The sequence below is a fragment of the Ovis aries genome, chromosome 9, assembly GCF_016772045.2.
Source record: "Ovis aries strain OAR_USU_Benz2616 breed Rambouillet chromosome 9, ARS-UI_Ramb_v3.0, whole genome shotgun sequence".
Taxonomy (NCBI): Eukaryota; Metazoa; Chordata; class Mammalia; order Artiodactyla; family Bovidae; genus Ovis; species Ovis aries.
Genome location: NC_056062.1, coordinates 40,878,696 through 40,900,468, shown reverse-complemented (window position 1 = coordinate 40,900,468; position 21,773 = coordinate 40,878,696). Strand labels below are relative to the sequence as shown.

At 41.2% G+C, this 21,773-nt stretch overlaps 2 protein-coding genes across 2 annotated transcripts in view; one reads left to right on the top strand and one right to left on the bottom strand.

Moving 5' to 3' along the window:
• The window catches only part of NKAIN3 (sodium/potassium transporting ATPase interacting 3), a 534,628-nt gene that overhangs the window by 61,679 nt on the left and 451,176 nt on the right, over window positions 1-21,773 (bottom strand). The gene's annotated exons all lie outside the window — the stretch shown is intronic.
• On the top strand, window positions 20,046-20,311 carry LOC114116422 (small integral membrane protein 10-like protein 2A). The gene has a single exon (XM_027973284.3). It carries the CDS (start codon window positions 20,046-20,048, stop codon window positions 20,250-20,252), a length of 207 nt encoding a protein of 68 aa, XP_027829085.3. The 3' UTR covers window positions 20,253-20,311.

The window sequence follows — 21,773 nt, the reverse complement described above, 5'->3', positions numbered from 1 at the left end:
CTGAAACAGAATAATAGTAATATGAGAAATAATAGTAATATGAGAAATGACTTCCTGTGAGTGTTCAAGAGAAACATCCTTCGAATTTTCAATCCCTGCTTTCACACCCTTTGAGTGATATTTTCTTTTCATTAAAGATGAAAGTGGATCCAGCTGCACTCTATGAATTTAATCAGATATTTGTATATGAATGGAAATTAGCATGCATAATTGACATTCAACCCAACTCTGATTTCTTGTCTTGCCTTCTACAGGATTTTACATCAGGATCACTACACAAATAATTAAGGTTGCAGCATTTTTGCCACTGAAATCAGATCTTCAAGATTTTGAATTCATATCTGTGATTGATAAAAAGTGAATAAATGGCTAAGGAAGAAATGTGTTTTATACTATGTGTCTTTGTGTATGTGGGATCTAAAAAGAAATGATACAAATGAACTTATTTACAGAACAGAAACAGAATGAATTTATGGTTGCCAGAGGGGAAGGAGGGATAGTTACAGAGTTTTGGATCGGCATGTATACACTACTATATCTAAAATGGATAACTATCACAACAGTGTTAATTGGCTATACTCAAATATAAAAGAAAACTTTTTAAAAATAACATAACTTTTGGGAAAAAAATCACGTGTCTTTGTTGGATATTGACAAAATTTAATCTACCTAAATGCAATGTTGGATTTTCAATGGGCATGCCATTTTACTGCAAACATACTAGGAGGCACAAATCTTTACATATGATCAAAATGCAATGAATCAATATCATTTAAGAATCTTCTGCTTACACAAACATCTCCACTTGTCTTTCAAGGCTGTGTTCTACTATTAAGTTGATCTTCTTTCTGGTTGGGGAAAATTTTTCCTCTTTTACCCAAATGTTCCATACTTTCTCATCATTCCAACCTGTTGATTGTGGATCCTTCCAGAGTCAGAAGGGTGCTTCCTCTTTTATCTTTCCCAGTTGCATATGTCTTTATGCACACTCACACATGACACATGCACACAAACACACACACACCCCACATTCAGGAAGTAACGCATCAGTAGACGTCACAGCCCTCCCTGACCTCTCCAGGCCACGCTGAATCACTAGAGGAAAAATCTACTGAATATTCTGTAATAACCTATATGGGAAAAGAATCCAAAAAAGGATAGATACATGTATATGTAAACAGAATCACTTTGCTGTATACCCGAAACTAATACAACATTGTAAATCAACTAGACTCCAAAAAAAAACAAAAAACAAACAAACAAACAAAAAAACCCAAAAACTGGTGTCTTTTGTCTCCAGTCCACAAATGCACTTCATTTGGTCTACACATTGTTTCCTTAAAATGTTAAGATGGTTGTCAAAAATAAAAAAAATTATTTTGGAGTAACAAAATAATAACAAAGCCTTGAAAGGCAAGTGGAAATGTTTGTTTATTATTTTGGAAGGTATCACAAAAACTTCAAACTTCCAGTTTCCTTAAAAAAAATCAGATCTGAAGTCTCATTTGTCACCAGTCAGCTCAAACTGAACAGCTGTTGCTCTTTAAAACAGAGTAGTCTCAGATTTTCCAAAGTTCCCACACCTTATTGCCTGACTTCTGAGTCATGAGTCTTTCCTCTTATCCTGTGGGCATGGGGGTTGTTTAAAGGGGGGCATGAAAGCTTGAGTAGGGAGGGGAACTGATCAAGTGGACCTGAACACAAAATTCTATGCAAACACTTGCAAGTATCTGCATTTGTCTGGAGAGTCAATGCCTCAAGCACACTTAGAACTTTGTCCTGTGTGTACAAGAGCCCAGCACTGATTGTCTTCATCTGTGTGAAATAATTACACAACTTATTTTCTCCTAATTAAGCCAAAACTGTCTACACTAATGTACATTTAAAAAGTGGAATGGAATCTACTGAGTATTAGAGCCCTCCTTTATTTTGTATGTCAGATAACTGACCTGCAAAACTAATTATCACTGCCGAACACATCTTATTACCATTTCTTTACCATCTTATGCTTGTATGTCTCAATTTTTCAAATTAATGAGACTCCTGGAGGGAGGGATATCATCTTTTTATTTATTTCAGGAAGTTAATAGACGATGACACACACACACATATATGATATACTATATAATGTATACATATGTGTATATATGATATTATACTATATATATGTATAAGTAGGGATAGGATGAGATGGTTAGATAGCATCATCAACTCAATGGAGATGAACTTGAGCAAACTCCAGGAGATAGTGGAAGACCAGGAAGCCTGGCATGCTGCAATCTATGGGGTCACAAAGAGTCAGACACAACTTAGCTACCAAACAATAACAACAACATATATGCATATATATATGAACAAATAACTACATAATTTTTTTTTACCGTATGAAAAAACTGGGGTTTTGACATGAGAGAATTGTTTCCTCCTAATCTTCACCATTTCTTTCCTTTACACTTGAATTTACTTTCACTTGAATTAGAGTGACACACCTGGCTTTGGTTTTTTTTTTTTTTTTTTTGGAGTATATTTGTATCTATATTTTCAAGCATATAATTTGAGAATTTCACCAGGAGGCTAATAACCACAGCCTGAAAAATATAAAGATAAATCTTATTTACACATCATTAAATCAAGAAGCATTTTCTCACATCAGTTAATATGACAATAGTTTTTAAAACATCTGCCTTTCTCCCCCCATGGTGCTAATGTGAATTTAATCAAAGTCTAGAAAGGAAGCAGATTTGGAAAGAGATTTTTGCAGAAGTCATTTGAAATGTTAACTTTTCTATGTAAGGCTCTGACTATAATCTTATCTTGATTACCTAGCTGCTTCCTTTTTCCCCCCACATTTTATTTTTTTAATTCTGAAAGGTTTTACCTTACATGATACCTAGAGCTGTTTCTTCTCAGAAATGTAATTAAATGATTTAACAAAGAACTATTAAAATAGATTTAATCCTTGTTAAAATGGATAAAAGCCACCTATGGAATCTGTCGTAACCTTTACCTCCCATATGTTCATCAGCTCTAGTTTTGTTATTTTTGCTTTTGCTGCAGTTTTAATCCTGTGAATAGAAAGATTTTAAATCTGCTTTCACTTACTGATGGATTCTCAAATAATTTTCAGCCTAGACCTTCCTGACACCCTTTCTCTTCTGTTTCATTCAATGAATACTATCTATGTGTGTGAAGATAGAAGGAGGAAGGGAGAGTGGAGGAAGAAGAAGAGGAAGTGGGAAAGAGTGGGCTCTAGAGAGAGACAGGGAAGAAGTGATGTACTTAAGATAGAAACCATGTCAGAGGGCGTTGGTAGGAATTTTATTTGCATTTTAGAAAAAGCAAAATCCTCATGCAAACTGGCCAAATAAGGATGAAATTTTGTCTCTGCTTAAAAGACTAAATAGCAATAGTATTTCAGTAGTTAACAGTGACATCAAGCTGGCTCTCTTTGTCCTCATCTCCCCTCTCTCCTCTGCTTATTGGCTTCTAGAAGGTTCCAGTGTCTGTTTTCTTCCACATAGCTCCCTCTCAGATAGTCTCCGGTGCCTCATTGGCATTAAAGAGTAAAAAAATCAAAGCCCTATGGTGGTCTTCAAAGGATAAAGCAATAAAGGGATCAAGCCACTTAATGATCTTAAAGGGATCAAGGTTGCAAAATGTCACATTAGCTGTGGGGAAGGGCTGGATCTAGTGATGACAGAGGTGATATGATGACAGACTGCATACCCCAAAACGGTAGCACACACTTTCCTTCTGGGTGAGCAGGCCAGCCCTGTCGGGAGGGGCACCTCAAATCCCGTGTCCCTAGTTGATGAGCATGTAAGCTCACATGGCAAGAACATGGACACCCGAAGGGCACTCCAATTAGAAGAGAGGAAAACTCAGCCGATAAGTTGAAATGATAATTGTCTGTGCTTGAATACATTTCCAACCCGGAGGCTTCTTCTCCACAGGGAGAAATTAAACACTTTACTTGTGGGCAGAGAAATGACCTTCCAATAAATTGGACAATAACTTATGGAACGTACATCAATTAGAAGGAAGAACTGGTCTGAGTAGTAAGTTTCCACCTGCATCCTGTGTGTAGGCTGTAGGCTTGAGTGAGTCAACTATTTACATCTACAACTATATATCCTCATTGTGCAAATTAACTAAGAGGAGGGAAATTAGAAACAGAGAACTATCACTGCTCATTTGCTGAAGATCACTTTGGTGGCCAGTATCCTGGTGGCGCTGGCAGTAAAGAACCTTCCTGCCAAGGCAGGAGAAACATAAAAGACCTGGGTTTGATCCCTGGGTAGGGAAGATCCCTTGGAGGAGGGCATGGAAACCCACTCCAGGATTCCTGCCTGGAGAATCCCATGTTCGGAGAAGCCTGGTGGGCTACAGTCCACAGAGGTCACAAAGAGTCGGACACACACGCACGCATACTTATTTACTGTCAGAGCTTCACCATGTTTCCATAATCCCCTTTGAAGTGTTTTAGAAAGTTTAGTAATGTTGGCCTGCTGTCTTTATAAGGGCACTTATTAAAACATTTTAATGCTGCTTCAGATCAGTGGATTCAAGAAGGATAATGTGAATCCAACCGCTAGAACTATCAGCTAAGCTGACGTTCTATTCAGCTGAAAACCATGCTTAAATTATTCTTACAGCCGCTGAAACACACCACACTTTAATTGGAAAGGTGACTATATAATGCTTATTAATACATATTTTCAACCAAAATCTTATTAAAGGAAACAAAGTTAGTTTTCATTATGCCATGCCATGTGGTTTCTCAAGATGAAACTAGAAATATTAATGATGAATTTTTCTGTTTTCAAACTCAAAAAAACAAAAACAAAAAGTGAAAAGAATATACTCTTCATAAAAATTAACTCAAAAAGTTCACATATCTAAGTGTAAAACACAAAATTATAAAACTCCTAGAAGATATCATAGGAGAAAATCTAGGTGACCTTGGATATCGTAATATCTTGGTAGATCCAACATTGAAGGCACAGTCCATTAGAAAAATAATTGATAAAATGAATTTCATGAAAGTTAAAATTTTCTGTTATGTAAAATACACTGTCAAGAGAATAAGTATACACACTATAGACTTGCAAAGAAAATATTTCTTCAGATTTTTTCAGACATGTGGAGAAAATATTTGCAAAAGACACATCTGATATAGATAGGACTGTTAGTCAAAGTGTACAAAGAACTTTTAAAACTCGGTATTATGAAAGTGAACAATCCCATTGAAAAATGGGCCAAAGACCTGAACAGAAGTCTCATGAAAGAAGATTCATGGTTGGCAATATGCAAGAAAGATGGTCAACAGCATAAGTCATTCAGTTGAGTTCAGTCGCTCAGTCGTGTCCGACTCTTTGCGACCCCGTGAATCGTAGCACGCCGGATCTCCCTGTCCATCACCAACTCCTGGAGTTCACCCAAACTCATGTCCATCTAGTTGGTGATGCCATCCAGCCATCTCATCCTCTGTCGTCCCCTTCTCCTCCTGCCCCCAATCCCTCCAAGCATCAGGGTCTTTTCCAATGAGTCAACTGTTCGCATGAGGTGGCCAAAGTACTGGAGTGTCAGCTTCAGCATCAAATTAGAACAGCAAGATGCCATGACACATCCATTAGAATGGCCCAATCCAGAACTCTGACAACCCCAAATAGCAACAAGGATGTGAACCTACAGGCATTCTCATTCACTGCTGGGGAATGTGAAACAGTGCACTTGGAAACAGTTTGGTAATTTCTTGCAAAACCTAACTTGCTATTTGACCCAGCAACCATATTCCTACTTTGGGTATTTACCAAAAGGAGTTGAAAGCAGGTCCACACAAAATCTTGCACATGGATATTTATATCAATTTTATCTATAATTGCCAAAACTTGAAAGCAACCAAGATGTTCTTTAGTAGGTGAATGTGGTACATTCAGATAATAGGATACTATTCACCACTAAAATGAAATGAGTTGTGAAGACATGAAAAGACATGAAAGAATCTTAAACACATATTCCTAAGAGGAGGAAATCGATCTGAAAAACTACATACTATATAATTCCTATCATATGGAATTCTAGAAAATGAAAAATTATGGAGACAATAGGGCTTGCCAGGTGACTCAGTGGTAAAGAATCTTCCTGCCAGTGCAGGAATGTGGGTTTGACCCCTGGGTTGGAAAGATCTCCTGGAGGAAGAAATGGCAACCAACTCCAGTATTCTTGCCTAAAGAACTTCATGGACAGAGGAACCTGGTGGGCTACAGCCCATGGGACTGTAGTCGAAATGATTGAGCGACTGAGTATGTGCTCAGACATGGAGACAAGAAAAGGGTCGGTGCCTGGGAGGCAGGGGTGAATAGATAGAGCAAAGAGGATTTTTAGGGCAATGAAATTACTTTGTATGACATTTCAATGATCAATACATGTTAAACATTTGTTAAAACTCATAGAATGTACAGGCTTCCCTGGTGGCTCAGATGGTAAAGCATCTGCCTGCAATGTGGGAGACCTGGGTTCGATTCCTGGGTTGGGAAGATCCCCTGGAGAAGGAAATGGCAATCCACTCCAGCACTCTTGCCTGGAGAATCCCATGGACGGAGGAGCCTGACAGGCTACAGTCTATGGGATGGCAAAGAGTCGGACAAAACTGAGCAACTTCACTTTCGACTTTCGACAGAAGGTACATGAAGAGTGAACTCTAATGTACGCTCTGGACTTTGTGTGATCATGATATGTCAGTGTAGCTTCACCAGTTGTAACAAATGGACCAATCTGATGTGAGGGTTTTTTTTTTTTTCCAAATTAATATTTTTTTAGAACATTTTTAGGTTCACAGTAACAATGAGCAGAAAGTTCAGAGATTCCCATATACCACCAGTGTGGGATTTTTGGTAGTGGGGAGGTCACACATATAGAGAGGTAAGGGGTATATGGGAAAGTTTTGTAGCTTCTGCTCAGTTTAGTTGTGAACCTAAAACTTCCCTGAAAAATAAGGTTTATAAAAAAACTTATAGTAAAACAGTCAGATTTTTAGTTATCAGAAAGGGAGAGTAGGAGAGTGGATTAAATGCGGGCGGTCAAAAGGTGCAAATTGTCAGTTAAAAGACAAATAAGTATTGATAATGTAATGCATGTGCAGTATGACGACTATAGTTAACACTGCTGTATGGTGTATGTGAACGCTGCTAAGAGAGTAGATCTTAAAAGTCCTCATAATAAAAAAGAAACCTTTCTGTGTGTCTATATGAGATGATGGATGCTATTATTATTGTGCTAATCACTTCATAATATACATGTCAAGTTATTATGTTGTAGGTCAAGTTATTATTATACCTTGAATTAAACAATGCTGTATGTCAATAATTTCTCGATAAAACTGAATGAAAAAACAGTCTACTAAAAAAATCAATATGATGCATAAATTAAATATATACAGATTAAACCAAAGAAACGAATGATTTTCAATGTGATGCTTCAGTTGAATTTGAATAGTCTAGCTCTGGCACTTGGACCTTTAGCCACGCTCTCACTTCTGGTATTTAGTAGATGTTGCAGTCTGTCCGTTGACTTGTAGGATGGAGTAACTGGAACAAGAGTCTCTAAGCGGACAGTCCCATGGGGAAAATGCCTGAGCCACCTACATCCCGGGTGTTCTGCACTGCAGACAGATTCGTTACCATCTAGGCCACCAGGGAAATTATAAAGAAATCAGAGTGATAATACTAGTATGTAGCCCATGAATGGAATTTCCCTTTGGATTAACTGGGTTCTTTTAAGTGAAGGGATTAGGTACTGTCTGGCATGAGGTAATGCATTACACATGCATCTTAGAAAGGGTCTGGAGATCCAGGGCTGTGAGAAGCCTCCAGAGTTCAAGGAGTTTTTGTGACCTCTGCTTCTGGATAAGGGAACAGTTCTCCGGGGGCTGGGGTTAGGGTGGGATGGACCTGACACCAAGCTGATCCCTAGGAAAGGCTGCCGACCTTCTGGGGAACAGGCTTCTCTGCTCGGTGGGAGCAGGATAGGCAATTCACGGGGCCATGCCTGGCACTCAGCCCCCTCATCTGGACTCCTGGACAGCCTTTAGGTCCATGCCTCCAGTTCAACAACAACAAAAATGGCAGAGGTCAAGCTTTCAAGGATCGCAGCAGTAACCACGTTTGGGGAAGCTGAGTCGCTTCAGGGGTTAATATTTTGCCACCAGCAAGACTCAAGTCAGACAAGGAAAATTACACAGTTAGGTTTTGCTTTTCCTGGGAGGATATATTAACTGATAAGAGAAGGATTATTTGATTAATCAAGATATTATCTCCATTGGGATTTTATAGGTAGAATTCTTTTATAGAAAGAAATGTAAATCTAACAGAGTAATATACCCTTCCTTTCAAATATCTAATCCATGTACTGCCTTGCTAAAAAACCTCCCAGCATTCTGAAACACCAGAAAAAACTGGAAATGTGGATACAAAGCAAATTACTGCTCATATCTGATCCTCAGCTGAAATGCGAAGTCTCCTATCAGATGTTTTTTATCTTTCTATATGTTGATACCATCATTTAAAAGAAAAATAAGCCTTCTTTCATTTGTTCATTAGGAAAATGGATATTGTGTTGTGAATATAAAAGCAACCGATTTTGGTAGGACTAAGTAACTGATCATTTTAGCACTAAATTTTTAACCAGCGGGTGAGGAGTCTCACTCCAGGTGAAAATGCTATGTGTGCTTTGTCAGGTGCAGGCACAGGTGATCAGGTGATGATACGGCCCTTACCAGTGGGGTCTCAGGGAAAGCTGGCCCCACCCCCAGCAGCCTAGGTACTTGTCCTGACACTGTGTCTAGGAATGGAGTTCTAGTCAGCTTCCCTCCCCACAGCCCTGCTCTCCCTGCGTGCTTGCTCAGTTGTGTCCAACTCCAAGAACCAATGGACTGCAGCACGCCAGGCCTCCCTGTCCTTCACCATTTCCCTGAGTTCGCTCAAATTCATGTCCACTGAGTCAGTGATGCCATCCAACCATCTCATCTCTGTTGCCCCCTTCTCCTCCTGCCCTTAATCTTTCCCAGCATCAGGGTCTTTTCTAATGAGTTGGCTCTTCCCATCAGGTGGCCAAAGTATTGGAGCATCACCTTCAGCATCAGTCCTTGGAATGAATATTCAGGGTTGCTTTCCTTTAGGATGGACTAGATTGATCTCCTTGCTGTCCAAGGGACTCTCAAGAGTCTTCTCCAGCACCACAGTTCGAAAGCATTAATTCTTTGGTGCTACAGGACTGGAAAAGGTCAGTTTTCATTCCAATCCCAAAGAAAGGCAATGCCAAAGAATGCTCAAACTACTGCACAATTGCACTCATCTCACATGCTAGTAAAGTAATGCTCAAAATTCTCCAAGCCAGGCTTCAGAAATACATGAACTTCCAGATGTTCAAGCTGGTTTTAGAAAAGGCAGAGGAACCAGAGATCATATTGCCAACATCCACTGGATCATCAAAAAAGCAAGAGTTCCAGAAAAACATCTATTTCTGCTTTATTGACTATGCCAAAGCCTTTGACTGTGTGGATCTGCTGTGGAAAATGCTGAAATAAACTGTGGAAAATGCTGAAACTCCAATACTTTGGCCACCTCATGTGAAGAGTTGACTCATTGGAAAAGACTCTGATGCTGGGAGGGATTGAGGGCAAGAGGAGAAGGGGACGACAGAGGATGAGATGGCTGGATGGCATCACTGACTCGATGGACGTGAGTCTGAGCGAACTCCGGGAATTGGTGATGGACAGGGAGGCCTGGCGTGCTGCGGTTCATGGGGTCGCAGAATCGGATATGATTGAGCGACTGAACTGAACTGAACTGAAGCTTTGTTTATGGTCCAACTCTTCCATCAGTACATCAGAATAAGAGAATTGCATGGTGATGTTCAAAAGGAAGTCCTCACATACATGATAACACCGCCCTGATCACAAAAGGGTTCCAAAGCATAGGCAGGACTTAGGGCACTGGATGGATCAAAGTCACAGCTCCATGGTATCATCAATACATTATTTTATGTCTGAAATCCAGCCAGGTCTGGAATTAATGTGAGCAAAAATTCTCTTTTGTCTAAAACATCTACTTTGGTATAAATTGTTTCTCCCTGAATGACTGAGATAAATGCCTCCTTGGTCCATTTCCCTTTGCTAGTAAAGTCCTAGCTTTTAATGGAAGCAAATATCGAATCATAGGGGAAGAAATGAAAGCAAACCAAAAATGAATGAAAAGGCAACATGAAAAGGACAAATATGCTCCCATCAGTATGATAAAATGATTTTTGCTTTCATTAAAGTTAAAAGTTCTTAGGCTGCACCACAGAGGGTTATTTAAAACTGTTGTAAAGCTCAAGTGTTTGTAATTTGGCTCTTTTTTTTTTGTTCTTGTGAGAACATCTGCTTCCTTTTCTAATAGTCACATCTCTGCTTTTTTTTTTTTTTTTCCTTTAAAGATGCTTTTCAATCTCCAGACACCCTGGTCTTTTAATGCATTCTAGTCAGATCCAGGATATTCTTTTCAGAATGACACGAGAACAGTGTACAAGGTTTCCTGTCAGTTTAATGATTGAGGTGCTGATTTGTTGATATGTCTTAAAGCCATTTCATTCTTTCCCAGCTGAATGTACTACATTTCTCTGTGCACGGGTTTGTGAATTTATGTATAGACTTTCAGCGTAAACATATGCATACATGTATGACCAAGTGATCAATTTCACTTTGGGAGATGGCTCAAGACGACTTTTATTCTGTGCTTTTGGACTGTGAGTGAAGCATGGTTATTTAGAGGATGTAATATGCTGCTTTAAATATCTAACACCAGGCAATTGGATTTGTCATCATCAACTAACATTTCTTGCTAGTGGGTAGTGCACTTTAGTGTGAAATTTATCATGGCTGCTCATTATTCCTGGACTCTTGAATTTCCTTCCAAATTTGACTGTGGTTCATGGGCTAGCAGTCAGGGATGTGGGGTCTGTATTGCTGGAGGCTGGAGGCTCCCGTTTGAGTCTTGAATTCAGAGACTCACCTGAGAGCCACTAGCTTGTTAATTCTCAATTCTCTTCTCCATCTCTTATTTTTTCACTGGACTTTCTGGTGTGTCTTAGTTTAGTATGTTTATGAGTCAAATAATGATTATAGCAATTATCATGTATTGATGATAACTTTGTGCCATGCACAATGTTGAGGGCTTTATACATTATCTCAGTTCAGTTCAGTCGCTCAGTCATGTCCAACTCTTTGCAACCCCATGAACTGCAGCACACCAGGCCTCCCTATCCATCACCAACTCCCAGAGTTTACCCAAACTCATATCCATTGAATCGGTGATGCCATCCAACCATCTCATCCTGTCATCCCCTTCTCCTCCTGCCCTCAATCTTTCCCAGCATCAGGGTCTTTTCCAATGAGTCAGCTCTTTGCATCAGGTGGCCAAAGTATTGGAGTTTCAGCTTCAACATCCGTCCTTCCAATGAATATTCAGGATTGATCTCCTTTAGGATGGACTGGTTGGATCTCCTTGCAGTCCAAGGGACTCTCAAGAGTCTTCTGCAACACCACAGTTCAAAAGCATCAATTCTTCTGCACTCAGCTTTCTTTATAGTCCAACTCTCACATCCATAAATGACTACTGCAAAAATCATAGCCTTGACTAGACGGACCTTTGTTGGCAAAGGAATGTCTCTGCTTTTTAATATGCTGTCTAGGTTGGTCATAACTTTCCTTCCAAGGAGTAAGCATCTTTTAATTTCATGGCTGCAGTCACCATCTGCAGTGATTTTGGAGCCCCCCAAAATAAAGTCAGCCACTGTTTCCACTGTTTCCCCATCTATTTGCTATGAAGTGATGGAACCGGATGCCTTGATCTTAGTTTTCTGAATGTTGAGCTTTAAGCCAACTTTTTCACTCTCCTCTTTTACTTTCATGAAGAGGCTTTTGGACGCTTCCCTTTCTGCCATAAGGGTGGTGTTATCTGAATATCTGAGGTTATTGATATTTCTCCCAGCAGTCTTGATTCTAGCTTGTGCTTCATCCAGGCTGGCATTTCACATGATGTACTCTGCATATCAGTTAAAAACAGGGTGACAATATACAGCCTTGACATATTCCTTTCCCAATTTGGAACCAGTCTGTCATTCCATGTCCAGTTCTAACTGCTGCTTCTTGATCTGCATACAGATTTCTCAGGAGGCGGGTAAGGTGGCCTGGTATTCCCATCTCTTTAGTAATTTTCCAGTTTCTTGTGATCCACACAGTCAAAGGCTTTGGGGTAGTCAATAAAGCAGAAGAAGATGTTTTGAACCACAAAGGAAGTCCTAATTACTCTTTCTTTGATTTGTTGTTGTTTAGTTCCTCCGTCGTGTCTGACTCTTTGTGACCCCATGAACTATAGACCACTAGGCTCCTCCGTCCATGGAATTCTCCAGGCAAGAATACTGGTGTGGGGTGCCATTTCCTTCTCCAGGGGATCTTCCTGACTTGGGGATCGAACCCAAGTCTTCCGCGTCGACAGGCAAATTCTTTACCTATGTGTCACTCTTACCTCATCCTTAATTGAGAGATATTTGGTGTGAAGGATTGAAGGGTCTGGATTGTCTAATATGGTTCCATTGGTACACACACACACACACACACACACATACATAGGCACCTATTTACATGCACACATGTGGAAACACATATAGCGTGATACACATACACAAAACACATGCACACAGACATATACACATTCCCTGGTGACTCAGACGGTAAAGAATCTACCTGTAATGTGGGAGACTCAGGTTCCATCCCTGGGTCAGGAAGATCACCTGGAGAAGGAAATGTCTGCCCACTCATGTATTCTCGCCTGAAGAATCCCATGGAGAGGGGAGCCTGGTGGGCTATAGTCCATGGGGTCGCAAAGAGTCAGACACAGCTCAACAACTAACAGTTTCACTTCACTTTCATGCACAATATAGACACTTAAACCTGGAATTTTCCACTCCTGTAGATTTGGATGGAAAAGCAACCACTTTAAAGCTCTTTCAGAGTTTATGGAAAGAGTCTAACTTGGGCCACCTTCCCGCTTGGTCCGAGAACCCAAACGGCACTTGTATCATCCAGCTTCTCTGTGGAGTAGCCTGATTCTTTTCTCTGTGTTCTCCTGTCTGTGTTCTTTCCGTTTCATCATGTTATTGATTTGTGTCCTCTCTTGCCTAAAAGCTATTCATCACTCAATAACACCTTCTCCAATTCCAGGACGATTTTCAGGGACCTTTAAAGACTCGAGTGTATTTCATTTAGAACTGACTTCCCCATGATTTTTAGCACCCGTGTGCCTGGAAGGAAGGGGAACTCAGATATTCTGACAAATGCTAAACAGTGCCCTTCTTTTTTTTCCCTGAAAAAGTTTAATAGTATTTTCACTTGAACTTTTTCTTTCAGGTTTTTAATATCTGGTCCTCTTTTCAATTAATAAGTTTTTTAATCTCTTTAATTTTCAAGATTTTTTTTTATCTAGACGATTTTTTAAAGTCTTTGTTACAAACTTAAAAAAAAATTTTTTTTTTCCACTGAGGTATGTGGGATCTTAGCTCCCTGACCAGAGATTAAAACCCACACCCCTCTGCATTGGAAGGTTAAGTCTTAATCACTGGACCACTAGGGAAGTTCCTCTTTAATTTTCAACATTTAAATTTTTATTTTGTCTTAATCATGATCATGAGAATCATGACTTCCCATGTGACTTTGCTCTGATCTCATTCATTGGTTCTATACCATATTTTCCTTTTTCTTCTTGTGCAAAGTACTCACTGTCTTCTGTCTAGGACAGAACTACTTTACACCTATCATCTACATGGAAAGTTTCTTCTTTCCTTTGACTGTGTTGTACATGAGGCATAGGCTCTGCCCTATGCAGAGGGGGAGAGCCAAATGAATTGTTTTACTGCCATAAAATACAAAGGGGCAGCTGTCTAGTTTTATTAACACTGTTTTTATAATTGGATTCCTGACACTATATTCACTTTTTGACAATCAGTATCAATAGCCAAACTGAATCACAGATCAAACGAACTGTAGAAAACACAATATAGTAAATGCAGACATTTAGTTAGGGCAAGCACAACTTTATACTGCAAGGAGCAGCTGGATACCATATGGCTATCAGGAGAGTTGATCTGTTTCACAGGTGACAACAGAGAAAAAATGAAACAAGTTTCTATGTCAGCTCTTTCATGCCACACTGAGATGAATCCATCTTTACTCTTTCATTCATTTAAACTTATTTTAAAATATGAAGTGAAAGCTTCTGATTCAAACCTCTTCATGGTTTAATGCTAAAATCATTCACAATATCAAACACTGATTAAATGCCAAACTGCTAGTGAAAAAATGGAGAAGGAAATGGCAACCCACTCCAGTTTTCTTGGCTGGAAAATCCCGCAGACAGAGGAGCATGGTGGGCTATAGCAAAGGATGTTCTGGGGGTCCAGAATGGGGTGCTTAGAGAGGCCAGCATGATTTTCTCTGATGGATGCTATAAATTGAAGAGTCAATTCTAAGTGTAGTCAGTTTTGCTATAATGCTTGCTTTGAAATGTGTGATTGATGTATTTGGGAACAGTCTTAATATAATGCAAGTTATGCAGTTGCTTATGCATGACTTTGGGCTTCCCTGGTGGCTCAGCCAGTAAAGTCGGCCTGCAATGTGGGAAACCTGGGTTTGATCCCTGGTTCGGGAAGATCTCCTAGAGAAGGGCATGGCAACCCTTTCCATGGGCAGAATTCCATGGGCAGAGAAGCCTGGTGTGCTGCAGTCCATGGGGTTGCAAAGAATCAGACATGACCAAGTGACTAACACTTCCACTTTTTTAATGCATGTTTTTCCCATTACATAAATAAGCAGACACAGAAAACTGCCTTTAGCTAAACTGAGCTGTGTTGGAAACCACAAAATGCTCACATGAACACACCTCCAGCATCTCCCAGGTACCTTGGTTCACCACATGTGTCATGAACCGAGCTCATCCTCTTCTGAAGTTACAATTTTCCATCAAATTTCAGATAAGGTTCATTCTATCTCTTCACAATAACTCTCAAGCTGCAACCCTTTCCTTACTCACTTGCAGAAGCAAAGTGTAGATCTTTTTCTTTCAAGGTAACATCCCATAGTTATTGTAACATTTACCTAATTCTTAAAAAAATTTTTTCTTGACAGCGCTGTGCACATGTGGTATCTTAGATCCCTGACCAGGAATTGAACCTGTGCTCCTTGCCTTGGAAGTGCAGAGTCTTAACTATTGGGGCACCAGGGAAGTTCCTATATTTACCTGTTTCTTAACCACTTAATATGTGCAAAACTGTGCTACCATCTTAACAGCTTCCTATTTTTTTAGATATCATTGATAACATTTTTTGACTATTGTTCCTCTGACCCCATCTCCCCCATAGGTCCTGTGGATTTCATTGTATAATTATTTTTTTAGGAACATATCTGTCCTTTCAGAGTAGAACTGATATATTGGGTTCATTCACTAATATGATTGGGATGAATTATGAAGGGTTTGGAAAAGATATTTGTGAGCGCATTCTGGCAGTGTGGGCTTCCCTGAAGGAACTACCCCATCATTACACAGCACCCTGTGTGTTTGGATACAACCATCTGCTGAATGACAGTTTATGTCCATGTTGAACTAAAGCAGCACTTTGAGGACTCTCAGTGAATAAGGTTTATGTGTGTCCCAACAACTCTCGCTAGGACTCATTGCACCACTGCCCAAGGCACATGTTTATGCTGAAGTCATAAGGGCCCTTGGAATTCTTATACACACAGCTGTTTAGGAAATCACACCCAACAGATGACTGTCATGCAAGATGAACCTTACTTGCCCTGCCCATGCTCAGTTTTGAGCAGGCATTTGGTATAATGCCTGATCTGAAACGAGGCTACCCTGGTGACTCAGTTTCTGGAAAACTCCAGTATCTCTGTAGAATTAAAATCACCTGGGTGGAAGTATCTGGGTTCTCGTCTTGGGAGTATGGATTGAACGTTGTCTAAGTGTTGGGGTGAGTTGCATGCAAGAACACAAGTCATCTTGGATGGCTCCTCCTACTTAGTTGCAACCCAAGGTTCAGTAGTTTGGCCTGGACTACTGGGCATCAGAAGATTCATTGACAGTTTTGCCCTGTAGACCACTGACCTCAAATCAGCAGGTAAGTAAATATGGGAAAGCACCATGGATTATCCTCAGTACCTGTTCAAACACTGTCAGGGTCTGACCATGAATTTGTTCAGCAAGAAGAGACAAGAGTGAGCCCACCGTGGTGAATTAGAAACTCCCTCTGCTGGGCCACTTAGTCCTGCGGGGCTGAGCCAGGTCCTTACAAGGTGCCTTAGTCCAAGTTCTCAATCAGTTGTTAATGTAAATGGTTCGCAGTAGTAAAATAAAGCAGAAACAAGGGAGGAAAAGGCAATTTGGCAATGATAGCGCCTAGCGTGCACTATCTTATTAATCTTCTCAACACCCCCATGAGGTACGCGGTATGATTTCATTTTACAGATTGGAAGAGGGAAGCCCAGAAGAACTGTGGACCCTGCCTGAGGTTACAAGTAAAGAAGAGGTGGAAGTGAGCTCACATTTGGCCTGCCCAGAGTCCCTCCTCATTCCTCATGGCATCACCGACCACACACCGATGATGGGAAAGCCACCGCTTTTCTATCACAAATTTTGCTTCTTGCAAAATTTGAAAAGCTCCTTATTGTTTCAGGGTTCTACCCCACAGTCAGCATTTAAACAGACTGATGAAATACCATCGTCCACCTATCCCCACTCATAGTTCGCTGTTCGTAATAATTCTGACATTTCTGAGGTCATTCCTCTTCCTCCCCTCAACACAGATGTTCATTCAAAGTGAAAAAGCAAAATGGCAACAAATGTCAAGTGCAACCTGATTCTTTCAGACAAAGAACCCAGAGAGCAAAGCTATTAACAATTTCATTCTCCTCTGCCCTTCCAATCCCTGGTTCCCTGGTTCCCTGGTTCCCTGGGCTGCGTCCTCTGTGCCTCTGAACCAGCAGCACTGGAAGCAGCTCCTACTGCCCCACCTGGGACATGGCACTGTCTCTGCAAATGCCAATGGAACTGCAAATGCATCTCTCAACGTAAATGTAAACGTGGGTCTCTGTAAATTCGACAGCCAATAGCTTTCGTAGTACTGGAGATTGCTGGGAAAGATCTAGCAAATTCTGTGTTATTACTGATAAAGAAAGCAAGCAGTAGGGAAGGGTGCGGGGAAGGGATAGCTAGGAAGTTTGGGATGGACAGGTACACATTGCTATATCTAAAATGGATAACCAACAAAGACCTACTGTATAGCACAAAGAACTCTGCTCAATGTTATGTGGCAGCCTGGATGGGAGGGGAGTTTGGGGGAGAATAGATACATGTACATGTCTGGCTGAATCCCTTCACTGTCCACCTGAAACTATCATGAAATTGTTAATTGGCTATGCTCCAATACTAAATAAAAAATTAAGAAAGCAAGCAAAAAACAATCAAAACAGAAAGGGGTCAGGGATAGGAGCATAAAAGCTCATCATCTTTAAAGCAATTTATTTTATTTTATATATTGGCTTATTTAAAATTAATTTAATTATTTTATTTATTATTGGAGTATAATTTCTTTACAATGTTGTTAGTTTCTGCTGTACAACAAAGTGAATCAGTTATATGTATACATATATCCCCTCTCCCATGCGCCTGCTTCCCACTACCCGCCCCCCCCACCACTCCCACAATCCTATCCCTCTAGGCTATGTTTATTTATTTGAATTTGATTAAATTTAACTGAACTCCTTCCAGTAAAATAATATTTTATTTGAAGTAAGGGTATAGGAGAAATTAACTGAAATAAGAAAATCTTGCTCTTTAACAGGGCACTGAACTTTCTCTTAAGTCAGAAAATAAGCAGCAAGAAAATGATGCTTTGTTATATACCATTCACATTTCACCACTGGCATCACTAATAAAGTATGCACACAAACACATAATTAAATCATGCCATCCAGTGCTGAAAAAGCAGCATCAGAATGCTACTCTTTAAAATTTGAATTTAAATATGTGAATCAAATCAACCCTTCATTTGTAAAACTAGAAAAACTGGACCACTTGTCACACTTCTTATGCTTTTGATAAATCTTACCCTGGTTGTCCAGTCATTGATTTCTAAGTAAATTCATTTGTCAAAACTCTTAGTTCCTGCCTCTCTGTTAGGCATTCATCATTTACTGGACGAAACACACAGTCTTTCTCTCCTCACCCTTTACACATCACTTTAGTGGTTTTGATCTTTCTTCTTTGATAGCTGCATGATCATGCATGGATTTTTAAAAACTCAAGTACTGAGTGACATTTTTCTGTCTTCTGGGTTATAATCAAGTCTTAGAAATCTGACATTACAAATTCACTCTGAATCTTCTAAAAGGACCAGAGGTCCTGGTTACCTGTATGTGGATGTGAATCACAAACGCATATTTTTATTAAATGAAATGATAGAGTATAGAAAACAGACTGAATGTCATGTTTAATAAAATTAAACTGAATTTGGTATCATGTTGGATAGGGGGTGAACAAAACCTGTCTTTCTCTGAGTGATTTTAACATAATGTTCAATTCTACTTAGAAAGTCCTTTTCTCTGATTTTTATTCCATATCTTCTGGGAAAACCTTGATAAGCAAAAATAATGAATACAGATGCTACATCTTTTAATTAGGAAGTTTCAATATTGTTCTGATCCCATTTCTTTACTCATTTTGGGTCTTGTTTTCACTCTGTCTGTGTCCAGTACTTCTGGACAGGACTTAGATGCTGGTCCCATTGGTGGGGGAGGAGCGGACCTAAGGACAACCTGAGTCTTTCTAATGGGACTTCTTGTTTGGGAGGAGGAGTAGTGGGGTGGAAGAAGGGGAATAAAAACAGGGTGAGAAGGCAGCTGTCTGAGATACAGGATTGTTTTATCACTTCAGCAGCAAATCAATGAGCCTATTATTAAAATAAGAAGAATAACATTTTAAAAGACATATAACCAGTGTGGGAAAGAGAACTGAAAATATGTAAGCACTGAAGGCATCTTTAACTTTGGACACCTGCCTTTTTCTTTTTTTTTTTTAATTGGGGTATAGTTGCTTTACAATGTTATGTTAGTTTCTGCCGTATGACAAAATCAATCAGCTGTCAGTACACATATATTCCCTCCCTCGGGGACCTCCTTCTCCACCAACCATCCCACCCAGCTAGGAAGTCACAGAGCACGGAGCTGAGCTTCCAGTGCTGCACAGCTGGTTTCCACTAGCTAGTCACCTTACACCAGGTTCTGTCTATTTGTCAGTCTCAAACTCCCAATTCATCCCATCCCCCTTCCCCCAACTCTTGTCCACTCATCTGTTCTCTATGTCTGTGTCTCTATTCCTGCCCTGGAAATAGGTTCATCTGTCCATTTTTCTAAATTCCACATATTCATGTTAATGTATGATATTTGTTTTTCTCTTTCTGACTTCACTATGTATGACAAACTCTGGGTCCGTCCACGTTTCTCCGGATGACCCAATTTCATTCCTTTTTATGGCTGAGTAATATTCTATCGTGTACATGTACCACATCTTCCTTGCATATTCATCTGCTGATGGACATTTAAGCTGCTATTCAGGCTAGTGTAAATAGTGCTGCAATCCAATCTGAAAAATGGGGAGAAGGTTTAAATAAACAGTTCTCCAATGAGGACGTACTGATGGCCAAGAGGCACATGAAAAGATCATGAATTGTTACAGAAATATAACAAAAACTACAATGAGGTGTCACCTCACAACATCAAAATGACCATCCAAAAAATCTAAAAACAGCCCCCAGTGTGGGCGGAGGCTCGGGGGCATTGAGGCGACAAGAGGGCGGGCGGCCGGGCTTCAGCGCGCCCAGCGGCCCGGGTCCAACGGCCGGTCGGTGCACTGCGGGCGGGCGGGTGGTGGTGGGGGAGGGTGCCTGTCTATATGGCGGCGGCTTTGTCCGGCCTGGCTGTCCTGCTATCGTGCTCGGCCGCCGCCCGCTCTTACGGGGTCTTCTGCAAGGGGCCGACCCACACGCTGCTCATCTTCTTCGACCTGGCCTGGCGCTTGCACATCAATTTCCCCTACCTCTACAGCGCGGCTTCCATGATGCTCAACGTCCGTCTGCAGGTTCATATTGAGATCCACTGAAGGCCTTCTGCGGACTGACAGGCGTGTCCTGGGGCTCAGGATGTCAGAGACACAGCATGAGGGACGGGCACAGGCCTCTCTGCACCCGCCTCGTGGAGGAGCAGAGAGCGGGCGCCGCCTCGGACAGAGCCTCGTGCAGAGCCTCGTGCAGAGAACGGTGGAGTGAGAGAAGGCAGGAGGCGAGCCCTCGCCCAGCAGATGCCACTTCCTGGGTGAGGAGGCCTGAGGTCGATGCCCGGGGAGACCCAGGAAAGGAGTCATCATCACAGGAAACAAAGCATGACCTGCGTGGCTCCAGCCCCTTGTTTCGCGGTGGCCTCAAAACCCTTCCACGGTGGCAAGAATCAGTACGAAGAAATTCAGCTTCAGCGGCTGCGCAGAGCAACACTGCGGGTCTGTCCTCGGCTCCTGCAGGGGAGCGGGGTGCTGGGCCGGCCAGCACCGTTGTGGAGGCTCCAGGCACGGACTGGCCGCAGGCAGTGCCCAGGCCCACTGGCGGCCGCAGAGGACAGAGCCACGGCGGAGAGCCCCGGGGGTCAGGACTGCTGGGCCGGCAGAGAGGGTCCGCAAAGGGGGTTTCTGAGGATGACCCACCCTGTGCTTTCCTAGAGAAGCTGGACTCTGCGCTGGCACCCTCTTGCCTGCGATCCATCCTGCCGCACGCAGATCCCCTAATATTCTTGAATGATGAGACGAAAAGTGTTTCCCCTGGCCATTCAGAGCCCATGTTTACAGAGCCAAAGGTAGATTACAAGAAGATGCTTTCATGGGGGAAAAAAGTACCTCAGATGATCTGCAGATAACAGTGGCGTCACTGGCTGCACAAGCTTTTGAATAAGCAAATCTGTTATGCCACGGTTAAGGTACAGCAGAACAATAAAAATAGTGAGACTAAGCGCTGTCCTCGAATGCTTTCTTTTGCGTTAGCTCTGGATGCACACGGCGCGGCAGTGAAGCTCCGGCTTTGGTTCGTGTGACCAGACAGACTTAAAGTCAGTGGAACTTAAACCCACAGAAAGCTGGTTGATGCTGAAGGAAATCTCTATGCTTGAAAGACATTTAGGATTGGGAAGCCATGTCAAGGTTATTGATATTACCTTATACAGCTATCAGACTAGAATTGAAAGATGAAACATCAAGTTTTAAGTTTACCTTCAGCACCCATCCAGCAGGGCTGACGTCTCAGGCACTTTTTCTCCAGCCTGTTCTCGAACCATCGAACGAGAGTAGATATTTGTAAAAGTCAACCCTGCTGGGCTTGGTCTGAGCCAGGCCAAGCTGATGGTACGCTGTTGTCATTTCCATGTTTTGCAGAATATTTTGAGCAAAAGCTGATATCTTTTCTCACACCCCTTTCCTTCCACTTGACATGCAATTTACATGGAGGCCCTAAGGTGAGAGTTGCAATATTAACATTACCTTTAGATGATCCTTCCTCAAACTAGGAACCCTAGCAGTGTTACCCAAAATAAAAAATGAGTTTGAGCCTGTCTGCCGGAGTTCAGTCAGAGAGAGAGAGAA